At 44.5% G+C, this 26,298-nt stretch overlaps 1 protein-coding gene and 1 pseudogene across 1 annotated transcript; one reads left to right on the top strand and one right to left on the bottom strand.

The window, feature by feature from the left end:
• The first annotated feature begins 12,369 nt into the window (after positions 1-12,369).
• GJD4 (gap junction protein delta 4) lies at positions 12,370-15,243 on the top strand. Its single transcript, XM_072745113.1, has 3 exons — positions 12,370-12,629; positions 14,029-14,657; positions 14,923-15,243. The coding sequence occupies exons 1-3, from the start codon at positions 12,566-12,568 to the stop codon at positions 15,241-15,243; spliced, it is 1,014 nt and encodes a 337-aa protein (XP_072601214.1). The 5' UTR covers positions 12,370-12,565.
• Positions 15,244-18,461: 3,218 nt separating this feature from the next.
• LOC112921505 (heterogeneous nuclear ribonucleoprotein A1-like) lies at positions 18,462-19,270 on the bottom strand (annotated as a pseudogene).
• Positions 19,271-26,298: the final 7,028 nt, after the last annotated feature.

Genomic DNA, 26,298 nt, shown 5'->3' with positions numbered 1-26,298 from the left:
AGGAGGGGAAATGAAGTAAATCCTACAATTGTTTCAGCTTTTTATCTGGAGGCAGTTTTTGGGCTGTACCCAGGGAAAACCCAAGCTGAGTTGAAAACACAGATACTAGAGTTTGGGACGACTGACACAATCAGAGAGAGTAGGATAAGATACAAGAGAAAAGGGAGCTATAGAGAACTCCAGGATGTAATAGAGGTTCCTTTGAGTCTTTGGCTGAAAATGAAGATGCAAATGCATAGAGCAAAGCTTTATATGGTCAGGAAATAGAAGTTCTAATCTGAACAATTCCTAGGCCTCATATAGAGTAGGGAGACAGATTCTGGCCAGCCAAAGTGAAGCTAGCTTGTTAAATAACTGGAAGATTCAATGAAGACTTTAGAAATGTAATACTGTCTTAAGGGCCAAACTAGATCCACTAGAACAGAGCTTAAAATAAGCTTCAGGAAGATCAAGCTAATAATCAAACAACTTAACTGCCTGTCAAATCAATTCAATACTTTTTGAAGGAAAAGAAAACCCAGCATTCAACAATGTAACACACGCAATGTCCAGCGTTCAGTAAAAATAACTAGGCATTACAAAACAGGAAAATGTGACCCACAAAGAGAAGAAAAATGAGTCAATATGTATAGACCCAGAAATAATAGGTTCAGATGATAGAATTAGCAGACAAGGACTATAAGATCAATTATTCTAAATAAACTCAAGAGTTTAAAAGAAAACAAAAGTAATGAGGAAAATGACTATATTAACATCAGAAAAATATACTTCAGGACAAGGAACATTACTAGAGATCAAGAGGGACAGTTCATAATGAGAAAAGGGTCAATTAATCAATAAGATGTAAAAATCTTAATAGGTATGCACCTGATAAAAAAAATAACTTCAAATTACATAAACTAATCAATCAGGAAATAGCATCTATAGCTGCAGTTTTAAATTAGAAAGGGAAATACGACATGGCTATTTGCAAGGTCATCTTTACTACCATATATCCTGGGGCATTACTGGGGGGGAACAGAAGAACAGTTTGGCAGATTTGGCTTCGACTTCAGGGAGCTTACAGTAAGGTTGAAATACAACACACACACACACACCACACACACACACACACAGCAATTAAAAGATTAAAAGATATGTCTCATGTATTTTTTCTTAAGCTTCTGCCTTTCAATTTTTGTATCAAATATATCATTAGCTCTTGTTGGCTATTATATATCTTTAGGTATTAGTTCTTGGTCTTACAAACATTGTAGTATCTATTTAGTCATCCCTGCTATGCCCAAGTGGCTATTTGACCCTTCCTTCTAAGTTCAGCTAGAACTCTCAGAATTGGGAACCTGGTAGAGGATCATTGTTAATATTACTTAAGACCAGAGATCTACTTTAGAATCCCAATAAATCTTTCAACAAGCTGTTGCAGGCCCCTTACCTGCTTTCCAGCCTTTGGAAGCAAGCCCTCAGTGCACTCACATTAGGAGAATACTTCTGAAAAATAGATTAGTTCTCAGGGTGATTCACACTCATTATAGTTAATTAAACCAGTCCCACTTGTGGAAGGAGCCACTCCTTGGGAAAAATCATTCTTAAAAATCCACTTTACACGCACAATTTAATCTTTTAAAATTCAGTCAGATTTCCCAAGAAAACTTCCTCGAGGTAGTGTTGGGATTAGAATGGATTATTCCTAAAAGAACTTTTCCATGAATCCAAACTCAGGTAGCAGAAAGAGTTCTTTATTGCCTTTTAATTAATGATTGAACTTATTTATGCCACTTCTTTCCAAGAAAGATCAAAGTAGCTCAGCAACAAACCTGTTATAGATCTTAGCTGGTTCCAGAAAGGAACTTCCCAAAAGATAAGTCTCATCTAGTGTTGCCTGGGAATGAGAGCTTCTCTATGAAGCTTTCCCTAGGTTTTCTGGTTGCTCCCATCTCTTTGTAATATGGAAAGACTATGGACTTTGTTTTTTTTTATTATTTATTTATGATAGTCACACACACACACACACACAGAGAGAGAGAGAGAGAGAGAGAGAGAGGCAGAGACACAGGCAGAGGGAGAAGCAGGCTCCATGCACCGGGAGCCTGACGTGGGATTCGATCTCGGGTCTCCAGGACCGCGCCCTGGGCCAAAGGCAGGCACTAAACCGCTGTGCCACCCAGGGATCCCCGACTATGGACTTTGGAATCAAATAAATGGAGAAAGAATCCCAGCTTTGCCACTATAACTTGTGTGATCCTAGGCAGTCATGAAACATTATGGAGCCTTATTTTCTTCATCTATAATGTGGCTGTGTACATACACACTACAAATACTAGTTCTCTTCTTAATGCTCATCTTATACCTCTATCACAGGCCTTACTTATCATTCATTACTCTTCAAGACCATGTTTTAGACCTTCTGAAATCTGGAAAGTTGGTCACCATTCTTACATTTAGAATTGTACTTGTCTGCCTCCCCCTCCTTGATGAAAAGGGCTGTGTCTCATTCCCCTATGTCCTTATCTGGACAAGTGTCTGGCATAGAGTTGATGGTATTATTATTTTTGAATGAAACCCTCACTCTTCTTCAGAGGCACTCGATAAGCACTAAATTACCTTCATTAGAGAAGAAAAAAACAAAACAAAAATTTAAAACTCCTCTGGGTTTCTCTTACAGCTCACTTACAGCTGAGGACATAGTGCTCTTATAGGGGTCAGGCCCTGGGTTCAAGTTCCTGTTCTTCCACCTACTAGTTGGATAAACTTGAGCCATCAAATAAAGGAATATGTGAATCAAAAACACAATGAGATATCACCTCATGCTTTTAGGATGGCTAAACTCAACAACACAGGAAACAACAGGTGTTGACAAGGATATGAAGAAAGGGGAACCCTTTTGCGGTGTTGGTGGGAATGCAAACTGGTGCAGCCTTCTGGAGAACAATACGGAGGTTCATCAAAAAGTCAAAAATAGAAAAAATAGAACTACCCTGGTAGCAATTGCACTACTAGGTATTTATCTCAAGGATACAAATGTACTAATTAGAAAAGGTACATGCACCCCAATGTTTATAGTAGCTTTATTTACAACAGCCAAATTATGGAAAAAGCCCAGATGTGCATCAACTGATGAATGGATACAGAAGTTGTGGTCTATCTACAATGGAATATCACTCAGCCACATAAAAAAGAATGAAGTCTTATCATTTACAACAATGTGAAGGGAGCTAGAGAGTATTATGCTAAGCGAAGTCAGAGAAAGACAAACACTATATGATTTCACTCATACATGGAATTAAAGAAACAAAACAAATGAGCAAAGAGGGAAAAGGAAACAGAGACAAACCAAGAAAAAGACTCTTAACTGTAGAGAACAAACTGATGGTTACCAAAGGGGAGGTGGGGGGGCTGTTAAGTAGGTGATGGGAATTAAGGCGAGCACTTGCTGTGATGAGCACCAGGAGCATGGGAGCGCCGAATCACTGTATTGCACACTTGAAACTAATATTACACTGTATTTTAACTAATTGGAATTTAAATTAAAACTTAAAAAAGATAAATTAAATAAAGGAATGTGTATACACTGGCCAGGTCAGGCCTGGCTCATGGGAAGGACACAGCATATATATATTTTTTTCTCTGAGCTGTCCCCTACTCTTAAGCAAATCATACTCTTAGATATAAAAGTGATACTCTTGATAGTTGATGCTGCCTGATTCAACTCTGCATTATTACCCAGTCACTCTATTTTCAACTCTTGTCCATGTTCCTCACACTTAATTTTTCTGCTTTGTTGTTTGTCTTTGCTTTCATATGGAAATAGAGCTTCGTTATTGCAGGGCTAGTTTCCGCAGAGGTCCTGGCTGTACCAACTGCATTACGGCAAATGAAATAGATACTCCTTACCTTCCTTTCATTTTGTTCCTTAAGAGAAAACTAGAGTTAAAAAGACTGCTTGAGGAGATCCCCTGTCTCTCAGATTGCTGATGGGCAGGGTGGGATATTGGCTCTGAGACAAATGAGCTGTCGCCAGCCCTTTGAGACACCACTGTCTAGGGCTTCTGAATATATCCTTCATTTGTAACAAACAGGCTAATCACTCATTGCAAATCAAAGAGGTTGTGAATAGTTGGAGAGTTAGCATTTAACAGTTGTGAGTTTTAAAATAGATCAAATTCTTTCATTCCCTCTTCTAGTATTTCATGGTAGAGAACAGGCACAGAGAAACATGGGGGCGGGGGGAATGAACTGGTTCATTCTTTATTCATTTAACACTGAGCTCACATAATGTAGCAGCCACCCAGTGTCTTCCTCCCTTCCATCCATGTGGAAAAGTTGGGACAAAATGGTTGATGACAAATGTCTAATCCCCAGGAGGGTTGAGTCAGGAAGTGTTCAAAGTGCCTCTGGTGTGCTGTGACTGCCCTGTCCATTGAGCAAAGGGAAAGAACTCCTCTAGCTGGTTCACAAAAGGGCCATGCCTTTATGAAAAAAAATAAATAATGAGGCAAAAGCCATAGGAGAGACAAGAAAAAGTGACCTTAATTCTAGTTACCATTTAATGAATGCATCCACTGTGCCAGACTATTTACATGCTGTATCTTGTTTAATTCTCTTAACAACCTGAGAGGTAGGTGCTACTATGATCCCTGTTTTGCAGCTGAGGAAATAAGACCCAGACTAAGTGGTGAGTCTAAGACTCAAATCCACATTTTCCCACTAGTAGTGAGTATTCTTACTACTCTTGATTGCTAAGTTGAATTGATGCTCAGCTGAGAAGCAATGAGCATAAAGGAAGCTCACAAGTCAGTAAGGAGAACCTGATTCTGGTTGTGATCTTGAGGGGGCTGAGGTGGTAAGGCAGACAGGCTGGGCAGGAGCACACACAATCGATACTACCCAGTGTCACATGTCATGAGCATAAACACAAAATGCTACATGAGAACGAATGAGGACACCTAACCTGGTCTTGGACAAAGGAGAAGGAAGTCTCTGGAAGCCAGCCACAGAGAGGGTAAGGTGCCCTATATGTAGGAAACAGCTGTGGCAGGTCTCAGAGGCGACACAGGTCATGGGAACTGCAAGAAATTCAGGTCTTTTGGTGAGCACAATGCAGGGCTAGGGAGAGGAGAGGCCAGGTCTCACAGGGGCCGGGGAGCTCTGCTTGACTTCATCCTGGAAGCGATGGGGATACCCTAAAGAGCACTGAGCAGTGAAATTTTTTTTTTTTAAGTGTTTAAAGTAAATTGAATGCTGCAATTTTGCCTTGGGTGAGGTGGGTATTGGTGTCATTCACTTAGAGAACACAGGAAAAAGTGCGGTGTGTTAGGACATGTGAGTTTGAGGTATAAGCTCTGCAGGTGATGTCCAGAATTGAGCTGAACTCACAGTTTCTTATTTTCCCATATAATGCAATTCTGAAAATTCTCACCAAATGAAATATGTGAGAGACCAGTATCATCTGTTTTTGGAGAGCTTTAAAGAAGAAAAATCTGTGTTTATGATGCAATTGTGACTTTTTATTCTTTCCTTTCTAGACTGAACACAGAGCTTAAATCTAATTAGCTCTTTGTTGAGGCCAAAGATTTGCCCCTTTGGGTCTGATCAGTGACTCCTCATCTGTGTCTCAACTCTGTGAGGTCAATGAGATCTTTGTTTCGGGTTGCTAATAGTATCACTTTTATTTTCCAATTTTCTGCTACCTTTTCCAAAATAATAAAGGCAAATCATGAAATCAGGGAGGAATTTGGTGACTGCCTCATAATTTGCCCTCAGATCCTAGCTAAGAGACTAGATTCTTCCAGGAGGTCTTCTCTAATGCGCCTGTGAGCCAGGTATTCCTTCCAGTGTTCCCACAAAGCAGCACCCCATACTTTCCTTCTGTTGTATCTCTCACACTTTACTGCCACTGCTCATTTACTGCATTTAAAAATTATCTTTCTGCCACAGGCAGGAGCCCAGTGAAAAACCATTAGCTTTTTCTTAATTGCTTTCCCAAAACTTGACAGAGTTGTTAGTGGGTGCTCAATATATTTGAAATGAATGAATCCTCAACTCCATGAAGTAGGTATTATCGTCTCCTTTTTGAACATAACAAAGCAAGCAAGTTCAGATAATTAGATATTTACTCAAGGCCAAACACTGGTAAGTGCTAAGAACCAGGACTGCATCTAGTCCTCCTAACCTCAAAGTCTGTGCCATCTCTCTGACTACAAACAGCTGTTTTTAACTAATTTGGCTCTACCTGAAAACAATGCCACCAGTGAAAGGAACAGGCATATGTGTGGCAAGTGAGGACTCTGTTGGACACCTGCGGTGGCCATGAGAAGAAACATCGTGGATAGCTGGAAATAATTTGACTATATGCCTGGTCCCTGCTCTCTGTTGTGTGGCTCTCCTGCTTCAACCTGTGACTGAGATGTTAAATGATGTTACTGAGAGGTTGCACCAGGTAATATGGTCCATATGCATGCCCTGTAAAGGATTCTGGGACATTTAGTAACTCTCAAAATGTGCTCTGTAGTGTAAGCCCAGGAAGGTTAGAAAGGAGAATAAGAATTAACCAGGAAAGGCTTGGGGATCAGGATATCCAATGTGGCTCCCTCCTTCACCTGCTTCAGTCTTTGTTCAAATGTGTTCTTCTTTAGGAGGCTGTGCTGGCCACTCCTGTAAACCTTGACACCCTCAACTTCCTTCTCAGCTTTATTCTTCTCCTTAGTATTTGTGTTAGTATTAGTAATTAGTATTAGTATTAGTATTCCATGGTCATTTATCACCATGGAATTAATAATTTATTCTGCCGAAGATATTTATCTTGTTTATTGTCGGTTCTTTCCTAGAATGTAAGTTCAATGAGGGCAGAGGGCAGAAATTTCCATCTGTTTCATTCTCTGCCATTTCCTCAATGCCTAGAACAGTGCCTGAGACATAATAGGTGCTCAGTCAGTAATTATTGACTTAACTATGTTCATCACACTATCAACAATATTTTGAAAAGCATCTCTAAGTCAGAGGGCATTGATTGATAGTAACAGTAATGAGGAGAGGATGACTCCTTTTTGTCATCACCGTGTCTCAGTCCATTAGGGGCTGGTAGAACAAAGTACCATAGACTAGGTAGCTTATAAACAATAGAAAGTTTTTCCTCACAGTTTTGGAGGCTGGAGGTCTAAGATCAAGGCTCTGGTAGATTTGCTGTCTACTTAGGGAAAGCTTCTGACTCAGAGAAGGCCTTTTTTTTTCTTTTTTTCCTGTGTCCCACACTTAATACCATCATCTTGGGGGTTAGGATTTCAACATATGAATTTTGGGGGAACACACATATTTAAACCATAGCACGCATGAAGGGTATTCTGTTATACTTCCCAAGACCTGTAAACATAAAGCAAGCTTATGGACATTTTCATTTTCTTCACAAAGAAAATCTGTCCTCAAGCTTTTTTCCCCTTTGTGCCTCTCTGCTTATGAGAACCAGCCTAAGTGTCTCAAAAACAAATTCCACAGGACACTGTCAATGCTGTCTTGGTAGAGAGAAGACATCTGCCTCGGTTTTTAAAAGCCATACCTTGAGTTGAACTGGAGTTGAAAATATAATCTAAGAATGACAGCTCTGAGACCATAGGGGCAAAAAACTCCTCAGCAGAAGAAAATTTCCACCTTGTACCTGTTCTCTTGGATCTCTTGTTGCCTAGGTTGTTTATTTTTAGCTGTAAGTCTAGTGTAGGGGAGTGTGTGGTAGAAGGTCTGCACAGAGCTGGTCACCCTAAATTACCTATGCTCATATTGCCAGAAGAGTAAGTGGTTATAATCACTTTTGTTACTGGATTTACATGTGCACATGGAATGCGATTGCTGGCATGATCAGTCTGTTGTGTTGGTGCTAAACCTTTGCTTTCTACCCAGTCCTGAAAAAGTCATTTAAATCCCGAGAATAACCTTCATTTCCCAAATTAGATAATCTATTCCTTAAACACAGGCACACACACACACACACACACAGCCAAACAAAACAGATGCCATCATTTCCAAGCCCTCCAGAAGCTAAATTCTATTTCCCTAGGAGCCATTTGCCACTTTGAACCTGGGAGGAAAAATACCCTTCTCCAGCCAGGATTCTGGACTAGCTCTAAGGGCCCTGGGGCACCCATTGTTGCAAGACCCCTACCTTCAGTGGCACCTGGTTCTTGGGGTGATAAGAATAAGAATTAATGGTTTGAGCATATCATTGGCACTAGATGCTGTTCTCTGTGCTTTAGGTATTCTCTCATTTGTTCTTCACAGTCATCCCAGGGTAGGGGTTACATAATGTGCTTTTACAGTGAGGAGACTAAGGAAAGTAACTTCCCAAGGTCACATGGTCAAGAAACTAGAATTTTAACTCAGGCCATCAGACTCCAGAACTTGACGACTGTTTAGAACCTTGATGACTGGGATCCCTGGGTGGCGCAGCGGTTTGGCACCTGCCTTTGGCCCAGGGCATGATCCTGGAGACCCAGGATCAAATCCCATGTCGGGCTCCCGGTGCATGGAGCCTGCTTCTCCCTCTGCCTGTGTCTCTGCCTCTCTCTCTGTGTAACTATCATAAATAAATAAAAATTAAAAAAAAAAGAACCTTGATGACTGTCACCCTTATTTTCACATAGACTATATTCCAAATGTTTCTTTTTAGAGGCATACTCCTTTATTCAAGGGGGTGTTTCCTGGCCAAAAACATAAAAAATAATGAAGACAGGAGAGGAGGTGTTCTGCCTGAAGTCGGAATGGGAGTGAGTGGGGACTTGATCCTTCCCTCCACTATCATAACTCTACTCTCCCTGGGGCTCCTAGAGCTTCATTGGTCTTCTGAATCTACCCTTCATCAGCCTCAGCTCCTCTTCCCTCTAATAGGTCCCTATCATATCCATTATTCTTGGATTCTGTGTATGCAAATTTGCCCAATTGCTACTATTTTTTTGTAAACCCAGTATCAGTACCTGTGGGCTGTCATAGTATTCGTGGACATGCTCAGAGCACTGAAGAGTTTGTTACCCAGCACCCATGTTCCCAGCCAGGGTGGAACATGGTGACAGGCTGCCTTCTTGTTTCAGTAACTATAAACAAGCTTTTTTAAACAGCTGATTGTGCTGTTTAAAATGCCCCCAAAACATAGTGCTGACATGCTAATGTTCCCTAGTGCAAGAAGCCTGTCATGTGCCTCATAGAGAAAACACACGTTAGTTGAGCTTCGTTCAGGCATGAGTTACAGTGCTACAGTCTGTGAGCTCAATGTTAATGAGCCAACTATATTAAATATATATTTAAAAACATACATGTTAAATAAGGTATCTTTTAACAGATGCACACATAACACAAGGTTATGTACTGATTAATTGACTAGAATGTTGTGATCAGACCAACTCCATATTTCTGCTGAGTCCCTACCAATCTCTAGGGACTGAATCTCTAATTCAGTGTTTGTGGCAACAACTACCATGAATAATGAGAAATGACTGTAGTTATTTATTAAGAGCCTCTTATAGGCCAAATAATGTGCTAGGACCTCACTTAAATTAATGCTAATTCTCCACAACTCTGACAACAAGGTATCATCTCTGATTTATAGACAGTAAAACTCAGGCCTAAATAATTTGGCAATGTCATTAAGCTAAAGGGAGGTAAGTGAAGGCTGGAAAGCATATGGCTCTGCTGTTCTCTTTCCTTTTTGCTCATTTGCTCATTTGTGAACAAATCCCAGGTTGGCATCTTGTGGAATTCAACCATATCCATGTCCCTGACTCCCTGGATTTCTTTTCCATCGAGTTGAACGCAGTACTCCCCCAAAGCTGCTCTCTGCTCTACAGTTACACAAACAGGAACCTCCCTATTGATTCTGGGATAATTTCTTTTGAGCCAAAGTGTTTTATTAAAAGGGTTCCTGAGTGAGTTTCCCACCATGTTTCCTTGCCAGCCATCTTGTGAGGTTCTGGTGGCTGACTTGTGAGAACGGGGGTTACTGTGTCTCCCTGCTCCACAGTACTGGAGGCCACCTCCATGACACTGCCTTGTTGTTCAGCTCTGCTGGGGTTCCCCTGCTCGCTTGCCTTCCTTTCCTTGCCCCTTGCTTGCTGTCTGTGATCTTCATCCAATTGTCACTCCAGGAGAGCAGCTGTCTTCTTGAGCAGGGCAGGGCCAGGTGCTAGGTGTGGCAGCAGGTAAATAAGATGTGCTCCCAGCTTGGGGTCTCCTCTTGGCTTCCAGTGGTGTCCTTGTCATTAATGAGCAGGTAATTTGTCCCTCATCAGGATATCGTCCTCTACAAACTGAGGCCTGATTCTCCATCTGGTAGTACTTCTCACCCATACAGTATTCATCAGAGGGCTGGTACAGATGAAGACCTCAGTGTCCTGCATGTTGTTTATCTCCCCACTTGGCTTCCAAGGCTCCAGAGATAGGCTCCAGGTCTAGGAAAAAGTCTTGAGCTTCATACACACTGGCCACTTTGTCTGCTGGGTCTAGCCATAGGGATCAGTACTGCTCTTAGGGGAGGAATCCAAGGCACATTTCTACTGCCACCTGAGGCTCTCCTGGGAAGCTGCAGCAGACACCTTGCATGGCCCCACCAGAGACCAGCATGCTGTCCATGTCCATCAGCAGCCACACAAGCCATGGGTGCCAGGCCTGGGAGGCTGGGGAGGCTGGGATTGGTGGCTGGGGTAATTTTATAGAGAGCCACATGTTTGATGCTCCAGGCACATCCTCCTGTTTTGTACACATCTTGATTCTGGCAGCCACTGGGATTTAAATTTCCAGGCTGAGCCAAAATATCTTTTAGCAGGAAAAACAGCAAAAAATGGAGTGGTGTGGGCTTTGAGAAGCAAGAGCAACACAGATAAGGATGGAGAGAGAACAGGCAGCATTACCTGTTCAGCAGATTCTGTGGGAACAAAGGGATAGACCAAGGGTGGGAACCTAGAGGAGTAGACCCTGAGATGCGCATGTAATTCTTTATATTTTTAAATCATTTTCACGTCTATGATCTCATTTTGCATATCACAGCCACTCTGAGTACAAAAGAACACGTTTTTTTTTCTACTTTACTGATGAGAAAACTGAGGCAATGAAAAGCTGTAGCAATTTACTCAAGGTCACAAAATTCTATTTTATTCCACATTCAGAATAGGTTATTTGTATCACACAGCGAAATTCAGAAATTGCTTTCCTGGCATTTCAAATTTTAAACCAATACCATAAACAGTCTATTAGGAAGGAAAGATGATATTTTTCTTTATTTTATACTTGAACCATATAGCTATTTCAATATTTTTTTACTTAACCACAATTTCTCTAAATTTCATTTTTCATGTTGAAGGATTTGACTAAAATATAGCAAAACTACTGTGCCTTTCAAGGGGGTCAAAATGTTTTCTGTGGATGGAAACGTGTCATGTGAATAAAGATGAAAGCAGCTTTGTTGTACTCCTCTTCTGGGAATCTTTTTAGGGATATTATAGTCAAGAATAGATCAGAAATGAAGAAAAAATGGGAATAAAAGAATAGCTTTCATGGAAAATTGAAATCATTCCTTTTAAAGTTCACAATTTCCACCCTGATGATAGATCCCCAGCCTTGCAGGATGGGTTATTCCTAGATATAAAGGTGACAGCCACGAGAGGATTTTGATGCAACTGTGATTGATGTCAGCAGGTCCAGACTGTGATACTTTATTACAAATTTAATGGACATTTATTAAGCTGATTCAATGGGAGCAGCCCTGGGCTAGATGGGGCTGGGAGAAATGAAAGGAAGATGCAGTCTGTGAAGGTTATGGGGGCCTTAGGGATTGAAATTCCACTGATTTGAGTTGTTGCACACTCACTCCATGCTAGGTGCTCTCAACATCACCATTTGTGTCTGCCTCCCGCAACCCCTCAGTGGAACTAAAAAGCTCTTGTCACTCAAATGGACAGGAAGTAGCTAGAGAATAATGGAGTCACAGCCTAAAGTTGGGACACGTGTCTAAGATGCAGATTTATGCTTTTGTCCAGGGTACAGGAATTCCGAATGAGAGCCAGACCCTTGCAGTTCAGTGTTATGACTGCTTATGCTTCACAGAGAAGACAAAACATGAACTTTCAGTGCTTCTTTAATAAGTGAGGTGGTTGTAGAAATATTTGCAAGGAGGAAACACCTTTTTAGTAGAGCAGTTTCCTTGGCCAACAGGACTTTTCTTTCCTTGGGTTAAACATAGTTGCTTCTATTATATCCTGAAGCATCTGCTCTCCCGGTACAGACATGTGAGCACTGCCAGGGCCTGGAATGTCCCAAGTGGGTAAGAATAGCCCACAATGAGAGATGACCCCCGCTGTCTTCTGGTCACTGCAGTTGTCGAGTATGCTTTGCCTCAGAGTCAACGGCTCAAGGCTGTCTCAACTCGGAGTCAGAGGCAGAAAAACTGACCTCCCATTCCTGGGCTGGAAGCTTTCCCTTTACATCTGCAGCTCTCACCTTTAAGTCTTTTGTAGCAAAGATACATTTATTCCCGAAAAGGTTTCTCCACCTTCCGAAGTCTCCAGAAGCCTTGAGTCTGTGACACTCCGGCAGCATGGAACGCTTGGACCTGCTGGGGTTCCTTCTCATCACCTTCAACTGCAACGTGACCATTGTGGGTGAGTATAGGAAACAGCTGCAAAGCTCTTGTGTTTTCGTTTTCGTCACTTTGCCTGGCCTGTTTGCTGCTGGAAGAAAGAGAAGCTGTGTGCTCAAGCTTTCTTGTAATCACTCCCCAGTTCCACCATCATTTAAGGAAGTCTTGGATGTGAGTGTTCTCCTCTGGGGCCTGTTCTCACTGACATTCAGGTGCTAAGCCTAAAGACTGAAGAAAGGGCAGAGAGTAACTGAGTAACTTCTTTTCTGGCTGCCTGATCAGGAGAAGGAATAATACAGTAAAACTTAAAGAGAAATTAATGCATCGATTACACTTCCTTCTTTTCCATCATTTCCTCGAAGCTTAATTTGTAAAGATTAGTCCTTTCTGTTGTGCACTTTAAGCCAAAGCCAAATTTTAGTTTATTTTTTTTTAAAGAGAGTAATAAATATTTCTGAGTTTGATGCAGACATGTCAAATTTTTGGAGAAGTATAGGTGTCCTAGAAAAAAGACTTGGGAATAATGTTAAAATACACCCATGAAGTAGCTATTTTTCTTACCCGTCATTTTGTAGAATTTAAACAAAATCAACCTGGCCTTTGAGTCAATGACTTGATCACATAGTGCTATTTTTTGAGTTCAACTACTTTCCTTTATAATAGAGTTTTGTTGTTCTACTGTCGGTGATGTTTTCTGTACCTTGTCACAAAACAAAATATTTGCAGATTAATTTAGCCGAGTCTTAGATGTGTTCCAAGAGTTAACTTTTGACATTAAAATAGGACTTTGATGTTATTTTGATTTCCTAGGTTGGTCTCATTTATTCATGATAAATTGAAGAAAAGAGGAGCCTCATTATTTCATAATAACTGTAATACAGGAAAAGGAATTCCGAATCATTGAAAAATCTGAAAAGTTGAATGTCGTTAAGGAAATTCAATTTCAAGGACCATAAAGCAACAATTCAGTAAAGATCTTGCCGACAAAAATAAAGACTGAACTATAATTAGCAGCTTGTATTTAAAGCTAGACGCAGTCACACAAATGTGTGAACGTTCCTTAGAAAGCCTATTATCTGCAAAGAGCGAGACCTTATTTCCATCATTAATTTGCTCAGCTCAACCTTGTTTCTAGAACTTTCAGTCCAGGACTGAACTAGTGGAGTCAGGTCCAACATCTTCGGTCTCTAACGGTTCTGTACATCTGTCAGTCTCCAAGCATTTTACCCACACGCGGTGCAGCACAGGGTCCGACACCTCGGGGGGGCTTGGTAATTCTGGGCCCACGAGCTCACTAGCGGGCTGCGGCCGGGACCTCCCAGGTGCCCGCCCCGCCTCACCCCGTAGATACCTGAAAACTGTTGTCGGGAGCGGGTGTGTGTGCGCGCTGCTGACGGTGGCCTCCTGCCTCCCCTTTCCAGGGAAGATCTGGCTCCTCCTCATGGTCCTGCTGCGGATGCTGGTGCTCGTGTGGGCGGGCGCCCCGGTGTACCAGGACGAGCAGGAGCGCTTCGTGTGCAACACGCTGCAGCCGGGGTGCGCCAACGTCTGCTACGACGCCTTCTCGCCCGTGTCGCAGCTGCGGCTCTGGCTGCTGCAGGGCCTGGCCGCGCTCCTGCCCTCCGCGCTCTTCGGCGTCTACGCGCTGCACCGGGGCGCCGAGCTGGCCGCCCGCGGGCTGGCCGGGGACCCCAGCGGCCCGCGCGCCCTGCGGGTGCCCGACCTGTCGTGCGGCTACATCGCCCACCTGCTCCTCCGGGTGCTGGCCGAGGCGGCTTTCGGCGCCCTGCACTACCTGCTCTTCGGGGTCGCGGTCCCCGAGAGGTTCGCGTGCGCGCGGCCGCCCTGCAGCGGCCCGGTGCACTGCTTCGTGTCGCGGCCCACGGAGAAGGCCCTGCTGGCGCGGCTCATGGGCGCGGCCAGCGCGCTCTCGCTGCTGCTCAGCGCCGCCGACCTCCTGGGCAGCCTGCGGGCCCGGGCGCGCGGGCGCAGGGCGGCCTCCCCCGCCCCGGGGGCCCCGCGGGCTGCAGCCCGGGCGGGGGGCGGCGGGGCCGGCGGGGGCGGCGGGGCCGGCGGGGGCGGCGGCCTGGAGCCCGGCAGCGGCCTGCACGGACCGGCCCCGCGCCAGCCCAGGGCGCAGCGGCCCCCCGACCCCCTGCCCGGCGCCCGGCCCAGGAAGTCCGAGTGGGTCTGAGGACCCAGGGACGCGGGGGGGGGGGGGGGCGACCCCACGGAGCGCGCCCCGGGAGCGTCGGGCACAGGCCCGGCCTGGAGGAGGCCTTGCCCTGACCATTCGGACTCGGTGCCTCCGGCAGGTGTCAGCAGCCGAGGATGCTCCGGCCCCGCGTGAAGTGCGCCCGACGGCCTCGGCGCTCGCGAACCTTCTCGCGCCCGGAGCTATCGCGAAGGTGTCCGGGCTGGGGAAGGCTTCCTGTGGGACAGAGGCCCCCGCACGCGTGTCGTCAGCGCGGCTCACTGCGACCTCGCCCGTGTCCTTGACGAGCCTGCCCCTGACTGCGTGTCACATCGCACGCGCACCCCAGTGCCGGAGGAGAAATGACAAACGCGGAGAGCGCGGCCGCCAGAGCATGGGGCTTGGGGGAGGCCTCCCCCCTGGACTTCGCTTGCAGGTGTAAGGTGCCCCTATGGGGGAGGTCCCGACCTGTCCTTCCTGGGTGCTTGCCAGGGGCCGTCCTCACTGAGCGGGGCAGCACGTGCTGCTTGGTTTTCGCTTTCCGTCCCAGGTGCAGTGGCCCCGGAGCAAGCATTTGTGCTGTTGATGAGTGGGGCAGAGGGGCTGCAGCTTCCTAGCCCAGGTTCTGCCTGTGTCCTCTGGAGCCGGTGAGGCGAGGACTGCCCAGAGGAGGCTTGTGTTCCAGTGGAGCGGAGGAGAAGCACCCTTAGTGCTGTGCCCCACAGTCTGGGCCCACACTAGACACAGAAAACTTCCTCCGTCCGGCCATGAGCAAGCAGGTCTCCTCACTTCCCAGCTGCTCTGCTCTTGGTCTAGGAGCTGCGCAAGTTAGAGGTGACTTTGTGAGAGATTGAAGGTTGCCTTTAACTGCCACATAGGTGGATACAGCGTAGCTGAAAGAACCACCATGGGACAGGGTGAACCTGCTTATCTTACCGAGAAAGGAGGACGGGCCCCCTGGGTATACTTCCAGAATTGATGAATAACCTCTGGTCTCCAAACACAAAATGGTTAAGGATGAGGAGTTGCCCTTCACTCCTGCAAGTAATAAAAGAGTAAACCAACGCACTCATGAAACTGATGGCCACTATTAACTGTTCCAAAGAAGACTTGGACAATTAAATATCCGCCAGGATGGACAGTAACATCCTGCTTTATATGTCTACAGGATGTCAAAGCAACTGGTTAAAACTTAAATAATCCAAAACTGGTTTAAAAATATTTGAATGAATATTCCTATTTTTAACATGTGCAGTAAATCTTTCTCGCTCCCCAATTCATTGAAAACTGTGAGCCATTCTGCAAACCTGAGATCAATGTCTGGCACATAGCAAGCGCTCAATAAATGTGACTTTTGAGCCTGACAGTCCTAAAGTATTCGAGGGCAAATTTGGTTCTTGTCCCTTGCAGCATGCAATTCTGGTGGCCCTCCCAAGGTTGGATATAATCTTAGAGATATAAGAATTGTCTAGCACTTCATTACTACTTAAAAATAAGTTCCACAGGTCTCTCAAGCCCCCAGCATATCAGCCTTGACAATTCTGAGTGGTGAAATCAACTCAACATGTGTGGTGGTGTGTGCCCATGCGGGGTACCCAGACAAAAACTGGGAAGGAAAGGTGACAAGGACTGGGCCAGGGGTTCCCCCTTGGCTGTGTCCCCAGAGAGAACTGGGTAGGGCATGTCTGTGTTCCTTCTCCTGCTGGAGTTTGCAAGCAAGTGTGGTTTTATTTGGGTGGTTCTGGGAAGAGCTGCTTTTGCTTCTCTGCTGATGTCCAAAATCCTATTATCAGAGGACCAGAGCCTTGGGGGTTCATGTTTAGAATACTGTTTAGAGCAATGGTGTCAAGAGAGAAGGGGAGAGGTAAGGAGCCAAGGGTAGGACATCTGGTTCTCATCCCATGTCACCATTACCTGGCAGATCACTTCATCCTCTGGGCCTCAGTCTCCTTCTCTGAGTGAAGAGGAAACTAGACTAGATGATTCCTTAGTGCTCTACAATTTAGAAATTTGGCAACGCCATGTACCATGTACAGCTGTCTTTTTAACATTAATAGGGGTGAATTTATTAGACCCTTCCTTTCTGCTAACTGCCTAAACACGGCTTCTGAGAAGATAAAAATGGTAAGAAAAGGACAGGACTAGTCTCAGAGGAGGGGAAGCTAAGCGAGGATGTTAGCTTGGGGCGCCTGGGGCTCAGTCTGTTAAGCATCTGCCTTCAGCTTATCTCCTGATCTCAGGGTCTTGGCATCAAGCCCCACATGGGTCTGCCTGCTTAGCAAGGAGCCTGCTTCTCCCTCTCCCTCAGCCCCTCTCCCTGCCCCTCCCCCTGCTTGTACCCTGTCTCTTCTTTCTCTTTCTGAAATATATAGAATCTTTAAAAAAAAAAAAAAAAGGACATTAGCTCAGGTTTTTGGATGTACCGGGGCTAGAGAGAAGAATAAGGAGGTTACAAGTCTGAGTAGAACTGGCTGAATTGAGCCTGGAGCAAAATCCCTGCAACTCTGGGACTTTTTTTTTTTTTTTTTTGAGAATATTAAATCGTTTATTGATTACACATGATAATGGACGATACACAAGCTTTAATCCCATCTATAATTTTATCTGATACCATAATTCAATTTAAATATATTGCATAGGATGTGCCAACAATCATAATAACTAAATAAACTCCAGGACTTTGCTTGGGTGACCCTTTTAACGGTGAACTCCAGGTCACAACACGTTAACTGTCAGTTCACCCACACCAAGGTTTGTGGAGACAACGGCTTCTGTGCCCAAGCAGGTTGCAAATAAATTTCGAATGGAACCTGGCATCACCCTGAGGGAATTCTAACTTCACACTGTTGGGGTAGTTTACCAAGATGGCTTCAGAGTTCACTAACTTTACACAGCACATTTTAAAAGAGACACGTTTATTCAGCGTCATGATCAGACTATTACATTTAGCAATCAACAGCATGGGTGCAAAAAAAAAAAAAAACCTACATTAAAACCCTTTGTTGGAATGCTTTAGACTTTCCACAGAACAGAAACTAAAATAACCTGTTATACAATTAGTCACAAATACAGTCCTCGAGTTTTTTGCCCATACACATGAGTATTGCCTAAAACACGTCTTCTTTGTAGCACCTAGGCCCTGCCACCACTGTGCTTGGCTGAGTTCACAAATCTGTTGTAACCTGTAGGTCCCTGTCACTTCTCTGGCTCTCCCCTCCTGCTGAGCTTTGTTTCCTGGCAGTAATTAAAACCTTCTGCCACTGCCATAGCTGCTGCTGCTGCTGGAACCGCCAGAGCCACCTTGGTTTCGTGGTTTGGCCAAGTATTGGCCTCCACCACCATAGGGGCCAGAGCTTCTGCCTCCAAAATTTCCTCCTTTCATGGGTCCAGAATTTGAGGATTGATTGTCGTAATTGCCCAAATCGTTATAGCTTCCGCCACCTCCAAAGTTGCTTCTGTAATTACCAAATCCGTTATAGCCATCCCCACTGTCTCCGTATCCGCCACCACCTCCACTGCCACTGAAGCCACCACGACCACTGAAGTTCCCTCCATGACCAAAGTTGTCATTCCCACCAACACCACCCCCACGACCACCACCAAAGTTTCCAGAACCCCTTGGGCCTCTTTGGCTGGACCAAGCACTAGCCATCTCTTGCTTCAGCTGTGGCCATTCACAGGATGGTGTTTTTGAATGACAGTCTTGTCTACAGGGTCGTGGTCCTCAAAGGTCACAAAAGCAAAACCTCTCTCTTCGCCACTGCCTCGGTCAGTCATGGTCTCAATCACTTCCATTTCCCCACACTGTTCAAAACGATCTCTTAGAGATGTTCTTCGGTGGCTTCCTCAATGCCACCAACAAAAATCTCTTTCACAGTTAAGTGGGCACCGGGCCTTTGAGAGCCTTCTGGGGGAGCCCTCTGGTTCCACGACTCTTGCGTCCACCTGTGCGGCCCAGCGTCCCTGGCCGGCCACCTCCTCCATGTGGCCCACGGGCGAACCCAAGGCCTCTGGGGCGCTCGGTGTTGGGGTCCCTCATTACCACACAGTCCGGGAGCAGCCCCCAGGGCTCAACATGGCTCCTCAGACTCTCATGGGTTGTCTCGAAGCTCAAACCTCCCATGAGCTCTCCATGAGCCTTCCATGAGCTCAAACCTCCCATGAGCTCTCCATGAGCCTTCCATGAGCTCAAACCTTCCATGAGCTCTTTGGGAGACTCTGACTCAGATGTGACGGCGGGGCGAGGGGAGGCCTCGGTGGCTTCCAGGGCAGAAAGGAGGAATCTAAGGACCCTAAGACCGGATCTTGGGACCGTCGTCGTCTTAATTGCGATCATTTGAGGTAAGAAAGGCTCTTGGTCTAAGCGTCTGTGGCTGTGCCTGCAGTGGTGGAGCTCTTGTGTGTTCCCACAGTAAGAAGGACTCCTTAGGTATTGTCTAATTTTCCAGGAGCTTGAGTTCAGGAATCGTGCCACGTCGGTGCAGGTGATTTTCTGGCAGTGACGGGGCCCACAGGTGGAACCCAACTCCGAATCAACGCCTGCTGCAGCTGGCTGGCTGCTGAGACAAGCACCAAAGAAAGATCACGATGATCAATGAGACTATGCTCGTGCTTAGTCAAGAAAGGTATTATTCACAGAATTAATAAATGTGACTTTTTTTTTCTAGGATGCTGCAATCTATTGTGAGAAGCTAGTATGAATTTTCTGAGTGTACATTTGGTTTTGGGCAAGAAATGGGGAGGAGGGTGGTGTCTTGCAGATGAGGAGAGGGGACAGCTAGGTTTCTTGGGCCCAGACTAGTCAAGGGTCTCCTACAACAGGGGTCAGCTGCAGAGCCTATAAATCCTGCCAGCTGCGTTTCAGTTGTGCTGTAAGACAAATGTTTCCTAGAAACCAGACAGATGTCGCCCCCTGACCATTTGAAACATATGTATATATGTTTTTTCTTTGTTCTGTCAATCACAGAACAAATCTGTTCCTCTGGGAACTTTCTCTCTGCGTTGTGACCTGAGAGAGTGAGTGGCAGACAATAGAGCCCAAAGAAGTGACTAAATTGTCAGAGAAGCTGAACTTGGACGAAATGAGTTCATGGAGAATTCAGGAAATTAAAAGTCAAAAACTAGATTTATTAAGAAGAGTTTCCTCCCCTGCCAGACAGGCAGAGTAGAGACATGACGCATTAGAATACGGAGTGATTATAAATAGGTGCCCGCCTGGCCGGGACTCCATTGGCCCTTCATTTCCTAGGCCAACTTAAAGCTGAGAGACTCCCCAGGCTGTCGCCTGTGTGTCACTGGTCTGGGTCCTCTCCTCCCCCTCCCCCTTCCTCTAGGGGGCTCTTTTGGTTCCTTAAGAAGCCCCTGGGACTGTTTTATCAATAGACTGAGACACAAGGTTTCCAGCCGATGGAGCTATGTTGAGGGACCGGTATTTGTTGAGTATCACCTCCATACCTAGCGCCTCATCTCTTGCTTCTGTTTCTTTCTATGAAGCTAAAAAACAAAACAAAACAAAACAAAAAACCCTTATCATCTTACAGGTCAGCAAGTGGGTGGGAAAGTTTCAGCAAAATGTCATTGTTTCGGTCCCACTGTTCAAACAACACTTCCAATTCCTGTCACCAGTCATTTTCTCAATGCCGACATTGTGGACTTTTTCTGGAAGCTCCAATGAGAGGGAGTGGATGTGGAAGCCCCTGAGAGGGACAGACTGTGTGTCACAGGAAGTTCTTCCCTGGGCTGTGAACCCAGGGATCCACACTCCATGGATCACACTGGATAGGTCTCTCCAGGAATTTGTGATGATATAATATTTGCATGAGGAGAAAGATGTCCACAGACTTCTGAATGTTCCTAACCTTCTTCCCACAGTCTTCCTTACCAGTGGAGGCCTCTCTTGGACCATCTTTAGAATGTGATATTTATGAACACAAAAATATGAACTTATTTCTGGTGGCACCCCTTGGCTATTTCCATGCTTTTCTGTGTTTGCTTCTAGCTGCCCAGAAAAAGCAGGACTTAGGAACTCTTAGCAGCAGATCTGGGAATTGTATTAGGTTACTTTGGGCATGAGACATTTGGCATAATGAGGAAATTGTGGACAATCTGGCCTCATGAGAAGGAGATGATTTAAAAAGAGAGTGAGTTGTCCTCTTGGGGTTAAGCTGCAGGTCCTTATTTCTAATTAAATTCCTTTATTTTGCCCGCCAGTGTCAGATTGTCCCTTACCCTGGATTTTCACGTGACCAGGCTGCTAACCGCAAATGTTGAGTTTGAGATGTAGATTCATAATAAAAGATTACAGTGGAGAACTGTAGAACTGTAGGTGGTAGAACTGGGTGCATATGGCAAACCCTATGGTGTGACCACTCAGGAAGGTGTGTGGTGGGTGCCAACAGAATGCAAATATTCTTTCTTCACATAAGATTCCTCAGCTGTGTACTAAACAGCTACAAAAAAAACTCCTTCTGGTTTTAAGTTGTCAAATAAGGAATCTGCAAAGGTCTGTGAGGTTTCTCCCCTTGGTTTAGGAATTTTATGTTTAAGGATTTCTTTTTCTCCTTTTCTTGTGCTTTAGAAAGTTGAAGTGGTTTTGATCTCAGAAATAGTACTTGAGAGGCGATTTAAATGCCCATAAATTGGTCTTCCTCACCTGGGATATTTGATCCAAATAAAGCCTTTGGCATTATTAAAGTTTATGCTGAGCATACCCAGTGCCATTTCCTCCAGAAATGAAAATTCAGTAATTTTATAGAGGTGGTGTGTGAGATTAGCCATTAGACGGAAATAAAATCTTATGCTAGAGCAAGTTCATCAAATTTGGTTGTATGCCCACAATTCTTCAGGAAGAAGTAAAGAGGATGGTTAAGAATTGTACTCCAGGGATGAGGAAAGTTTTCCGTTCTTTCAGTACCTAAGTGCTCTGAAAGCCATTACTCTTCTCTGTGTGTCTTTATTTCCTCATTTATAAAAAGAAGGGCCACCTTTCTATCTAGAGAAGTGATATTTGTCAGAGTGTGAATTAAAGAGTTTTTACCTTTTTTGAAGATAAATGGAAATATTGCAGATTACTCATTATGTCTGGGTATTTATTGAGCATCTTTTGTATGTCTGGTATTTGTGCAAGGCATGGGATGAGTCAGAAGAGAAAGATAAGGAAAGATCATCCTTGCATTTGAGAGTCTCTTCCAATGAGACAATTGGGGAATACATGAGGGCAACATATTCTCAATAATTCAATTTCATGGTTCAGACTTGAATATTTCGCCATAAAATATCCATTTTTTATAAGTAAATTACCATTTTGCCAAACAGCAAAACCTCTTGCATAAAGTTAAGGAATTGGGCCTCCTCCATTACTCAGCTGGGGGTGGAAAAAGGCCCATCCTTCTTCATCTTCCTGAGGCCCTCGGCTCCCTCCGGATGCCTCTCCTTTGGGCACCTGTTTCTTCACTAGTGGCCCTATCTGACCACAGCTCCTAATTCCAGATAAGCTGCATTTCACATGCCCCCACCCCAGGAGGCCTCCTGAGCCCCTTCCTCTCAGCATCAACCTCAGCATCATGGAATCTTCCATTTGTCAGGGACCTTAGTGACTCCAGTAAACAACTCATTTTATGCCTGGGGAGATAAAGGTCCAGGAAGGTGAGGTAATTCATTTAAGACAACCTGGTCAGTTAGTGGGCAACCCTTCTCTCTCCTAGCTGGTTTTAGCTCCTTTTATTGCTTCAGGATGCCTTCTTAAAGGTAGGCACATAGAAGGGGTTATTGTTCACGAAGCGTAATGTTCACGACAGTGTAAAATTTCTAGGAGTGTTAACAAATTAACAGAGGGGTCAGGGGCACTTTAACAGTGGTATTTGAGACAATATGAGGGCCCTACAGTAGATCTATAGAATAGAGTGAAATTGGTGTTTGATTACAAGTTAGATCAAACATTTCTTGAAGTTAAAAGAATTATAACGGAAATATAAGGACACAAGTTTTGAAATAATGCCCTTATCCTTTTCCCACAATGCAATATCATGATCTGCTTGTGTTCTTAGCTTCTTAGGTTTTAAAATGTATATTTTTATACAATCCTAACCATCAGACTAGTTTTAGCCACATTCTTACTAGTATTTGGGATACTGCCATAATTTCATGGGTTAAATTTAAAATGCTAGCCTTGAAAATGCCATTTCCCTTTGATTCTTTGTCTAGAACTTAGGTGACCTCCCTCCAGGTAGATGGGCTGTCTGAGCTCTCCCCACTAAGTCTGTCAGTGAAGTTGCTCAGTGGGCATGTAACTGAATCACAGTAATGCATGTGATCATATTTTAGTAATTAACCAGTCATTAAAATAGTTATATATAAAAGATTTTAAATTCAGTAAGATTTACAAATTGGGCCAACTCTTAAAGGAACTTGGTCAGCTTGTGTTGAAATGCCTTCCAGATTATAGCTACTTAAATCATGATTTTTGTTTTCCGTGCTTGAGAAAATTGCCTCTCTGGAATAAATTTCAGTTTAGAATAAACTAAAAAAACTCAGTTCTATCTTTCCCAACCAATGCCTCCTAGGTGCCCTGATTAAGAGCTGGTCTTGGCATGTTTCCTGGCTTCTCTACCTGGTGTACTTTATTTCAACTTGGGAGCCCCCAGACCTTATCTACACCCTGGGAACTGGGATGCTAGGAAGGATTTGTCTACAGGAGACAGATGTTTAAGAGGCAGCATCTATGTGGCTTTATTACTGGTTGGATGCGGGGAATAAAGGAGATCCTGATTTGGTTTTACTTGGTTGCACTTCCCAAGAGGAATTCCTGGTGGAGAAGATGAATGCTCACAGTTTCTGGTTTAGAAGTGACAAGGTTGGGATCCCTGGGTGGCTCGGCGATTTAGCGCCTGCCTTCCACTCAGGGTATGATCCTGGAGTCCCTGGATTGAGTCCCACATCAGGCTCCCTGTGTGGAGCCCGCTTCTCCCTCTGCCTGTGTCTCTGCCTCTCTCTTTCTCTGTGTCTTTCATGAATAAATAAATAAAATCTTAAAAAAAAAAAAAAAGAAGAAGTGGCAAGGTTGAGTTGTCTGTGGAGCATTTGGGAGGAGATACCTAGAGGGAAGTTGGATTTACTGGACCAAAGCTCAAAAAGCAGTATGACAAGAGATGGATTTGGGAATACTGCTATTAAATCCTTGGGCATTCTTGCCCACAGACTCTACCCTCTGCTTCAGGGCAACCCACACTACCTCAGTGATCCTAATGGACAGGAAAAGTGAATGGTGTCAGCAAGGCTCTCAAGATTCTTCCAATCACTACTAAGGGAGTGAATCTCTTGTTTTCCCATTTGGGAAGCAGACCCTCTAGCAAAGCAGCCCTGATTTATTTACTTTGAGCAGTGACTGGGTCAGAACTCCAGAAGTCCTCAAATATCCGTGTTTGAGTTTAAAACCCTCAACTCTTTCCTTCTGTGTTTCTCCTTCGCCCTAAACCTGAAAGGATGGATGGTCTTTACCACGCCCCAGGCAGACTCACAGCCCTGCCTCCTCCCCTGGCTGAAGTGGCCCCGAATCTCTACCCCTGTGTATTGCTATGTCATTGCAAGCAGGGAGTGTTCAGGGGTCTACACTACCTTATTTGGTAGACAGAGCAGAGAGTACTTGTTTATTTTATAGGCATGAGTTAGTGTCAAACTCATTTTTTGAACCCGTTCTAAAACTGTTTTTTCCATTTTTTGTTCTTGTTGTTAAATTGTCTTTCTCAATTAAATTTACCCTTTTCTTTGAAATACTAAATTTCAACATGCTAATCTATTTTATTGCCAATTTTACCTTCCCGACACAAATGGACAAGATGCACCCAGGGCAGTGTGTAAGTTGCAGGGAAGAGGAGATGGTCAGGCCTGAGCGGGCTGCTTGGTAGCTGGTCTTTATGGAGAAAATGGCCCTGCCCAGATCGGTGCCATTATACATTCAAGGGCTCCAGTAGGGCCTTTAGCACTGTTCCCCCAAATCCGTGTTTTCCTAGTCAGCTTGCTTTGCTACGTTTCCCAAAAACCACTTAAAACTTTTCTTCTCTCCTCATATTTTTGCTTCTTGCTGTATGGAGATGTCATCCCATGGGACTTCACACTGCCCACAACTCTTTACTCTGTCTCCAGACTTCTTGTTTGCATAGCTGTATCTCTCACTGCAGTGTGTCAGGCAGTGTTTTGTACTCCCTATGGATTTCTAACTTAACATGTCATTACCCTCCACAACACAGGTAGGATATGATAGTGGTATTCAATGTACAGATGAAGAAGCTGTGGTTAGGGAAATTTCTAGAAGGCCCAAGTTTCCCACTGTAGCCCTAACATATGGTATAGTGTTTGGGACAGGGTAGGTGTTCAACAATTTTAAAAATGAACTTTAACATAAAGCATATGGGGCAAAGGCAGCATATAGGGAAGGTTTGAAGACAAGGATAGAGAAGGAATCAGTAACCGAATAGCTATTTGAGTTGATAGGTGATCAGACAAAGAATGCAGGTGAGAGGATTGGCTTTGAGCAGAAGGGAGAAATCTTTAGAGACCAGAGGCAAAGGGCAAGGGTGGGAACAAGTAAGGATATTCACCGGAGGGTAAGGGGGTTTCTATAGGCCCAGTGTGTATGGAGAGAGAATGGAGGCACTAAGGATGTGGCTTGAGAAGAGGATTTAAGTCTGGAAGAGCCACTATAGGGAATAGGGAGGATGCTGACCAAGGACACATGAAAGAAGTCACCTAGTGCCTATGCCTGGAAAAAGAGGGCAATTTTGAGTGGCTACTGCATGTCAAGAGCACAGGTCATGTCATTTGATCTTCTCAGTAGCCCTGTGAATATTGTGTTGTATATAAGGAAACTGAGGCTCACTTTCTAAAAGTCACACAGCAGTGGAGGAAACTGAGGTAGGAATTTAAACCTGACTCCAAAAACGTGTGCTCCTTTCTTGCACCCTACTGCTTCTTGTAAACTCTTGGCTCATTGTGGAGAAAAGCTGTAGTCAACTCTTGGCCAGATCAAGGATTTTTAATCACTCCCATTCTGGGCCAGGAACAGAAAGGACGCTTATGGCTGTGGAAGTACTACCTTGCCAACTGCTGATTTTTAATCAAAAGAGGATTTCTCAGCTGCTTGATTAATCCATTCAATGTATCTCTCTCTAATCAGGTATGTAGAAGTTTGTTTGCACTTGATTTTTTAAAAAGACTTTAATTTATTTATTCATGAGAGACACGGAGACAGAGAGAGAGAGGCAGAGACACAGGCAGAGGGAGAACCAGGCTCCATGCAGGGAGCCCGACGTGGGACTTGATCCTGTGTCTCCAGGATCACACCCCAGGCTGAAGGCGGCGCCAAATCGCTGTGCCACTGGGGCTGCCCTGATTTTTTTTTTTTAATCAGATACCCAACATGTGTAGAATCAATCTACTTTGGGTGTGAGTAATTCAGCCATGTCTTTTTTCCACAATTTAAATTTCAAAGGTTATATAAAAC

This window comes from Vulpes vulpes, chromosome 2 (genome assembly GCF_048418805.1).
Source record: "Vulpes vulpes isolate BD-2025 chromosome 2, VulVul3, whole genome shotgun sequence".
NCBI classification, from domain to species: domain Eukaryota; kingdom Metazoa; phylum Chordata; class Mammalia; order Carnivora; family Canidae; genus Vulpes; species Vulpes vulpes.
This window is presented reverse-complemented; position numbering and strand designations above follow the sequence as displayed.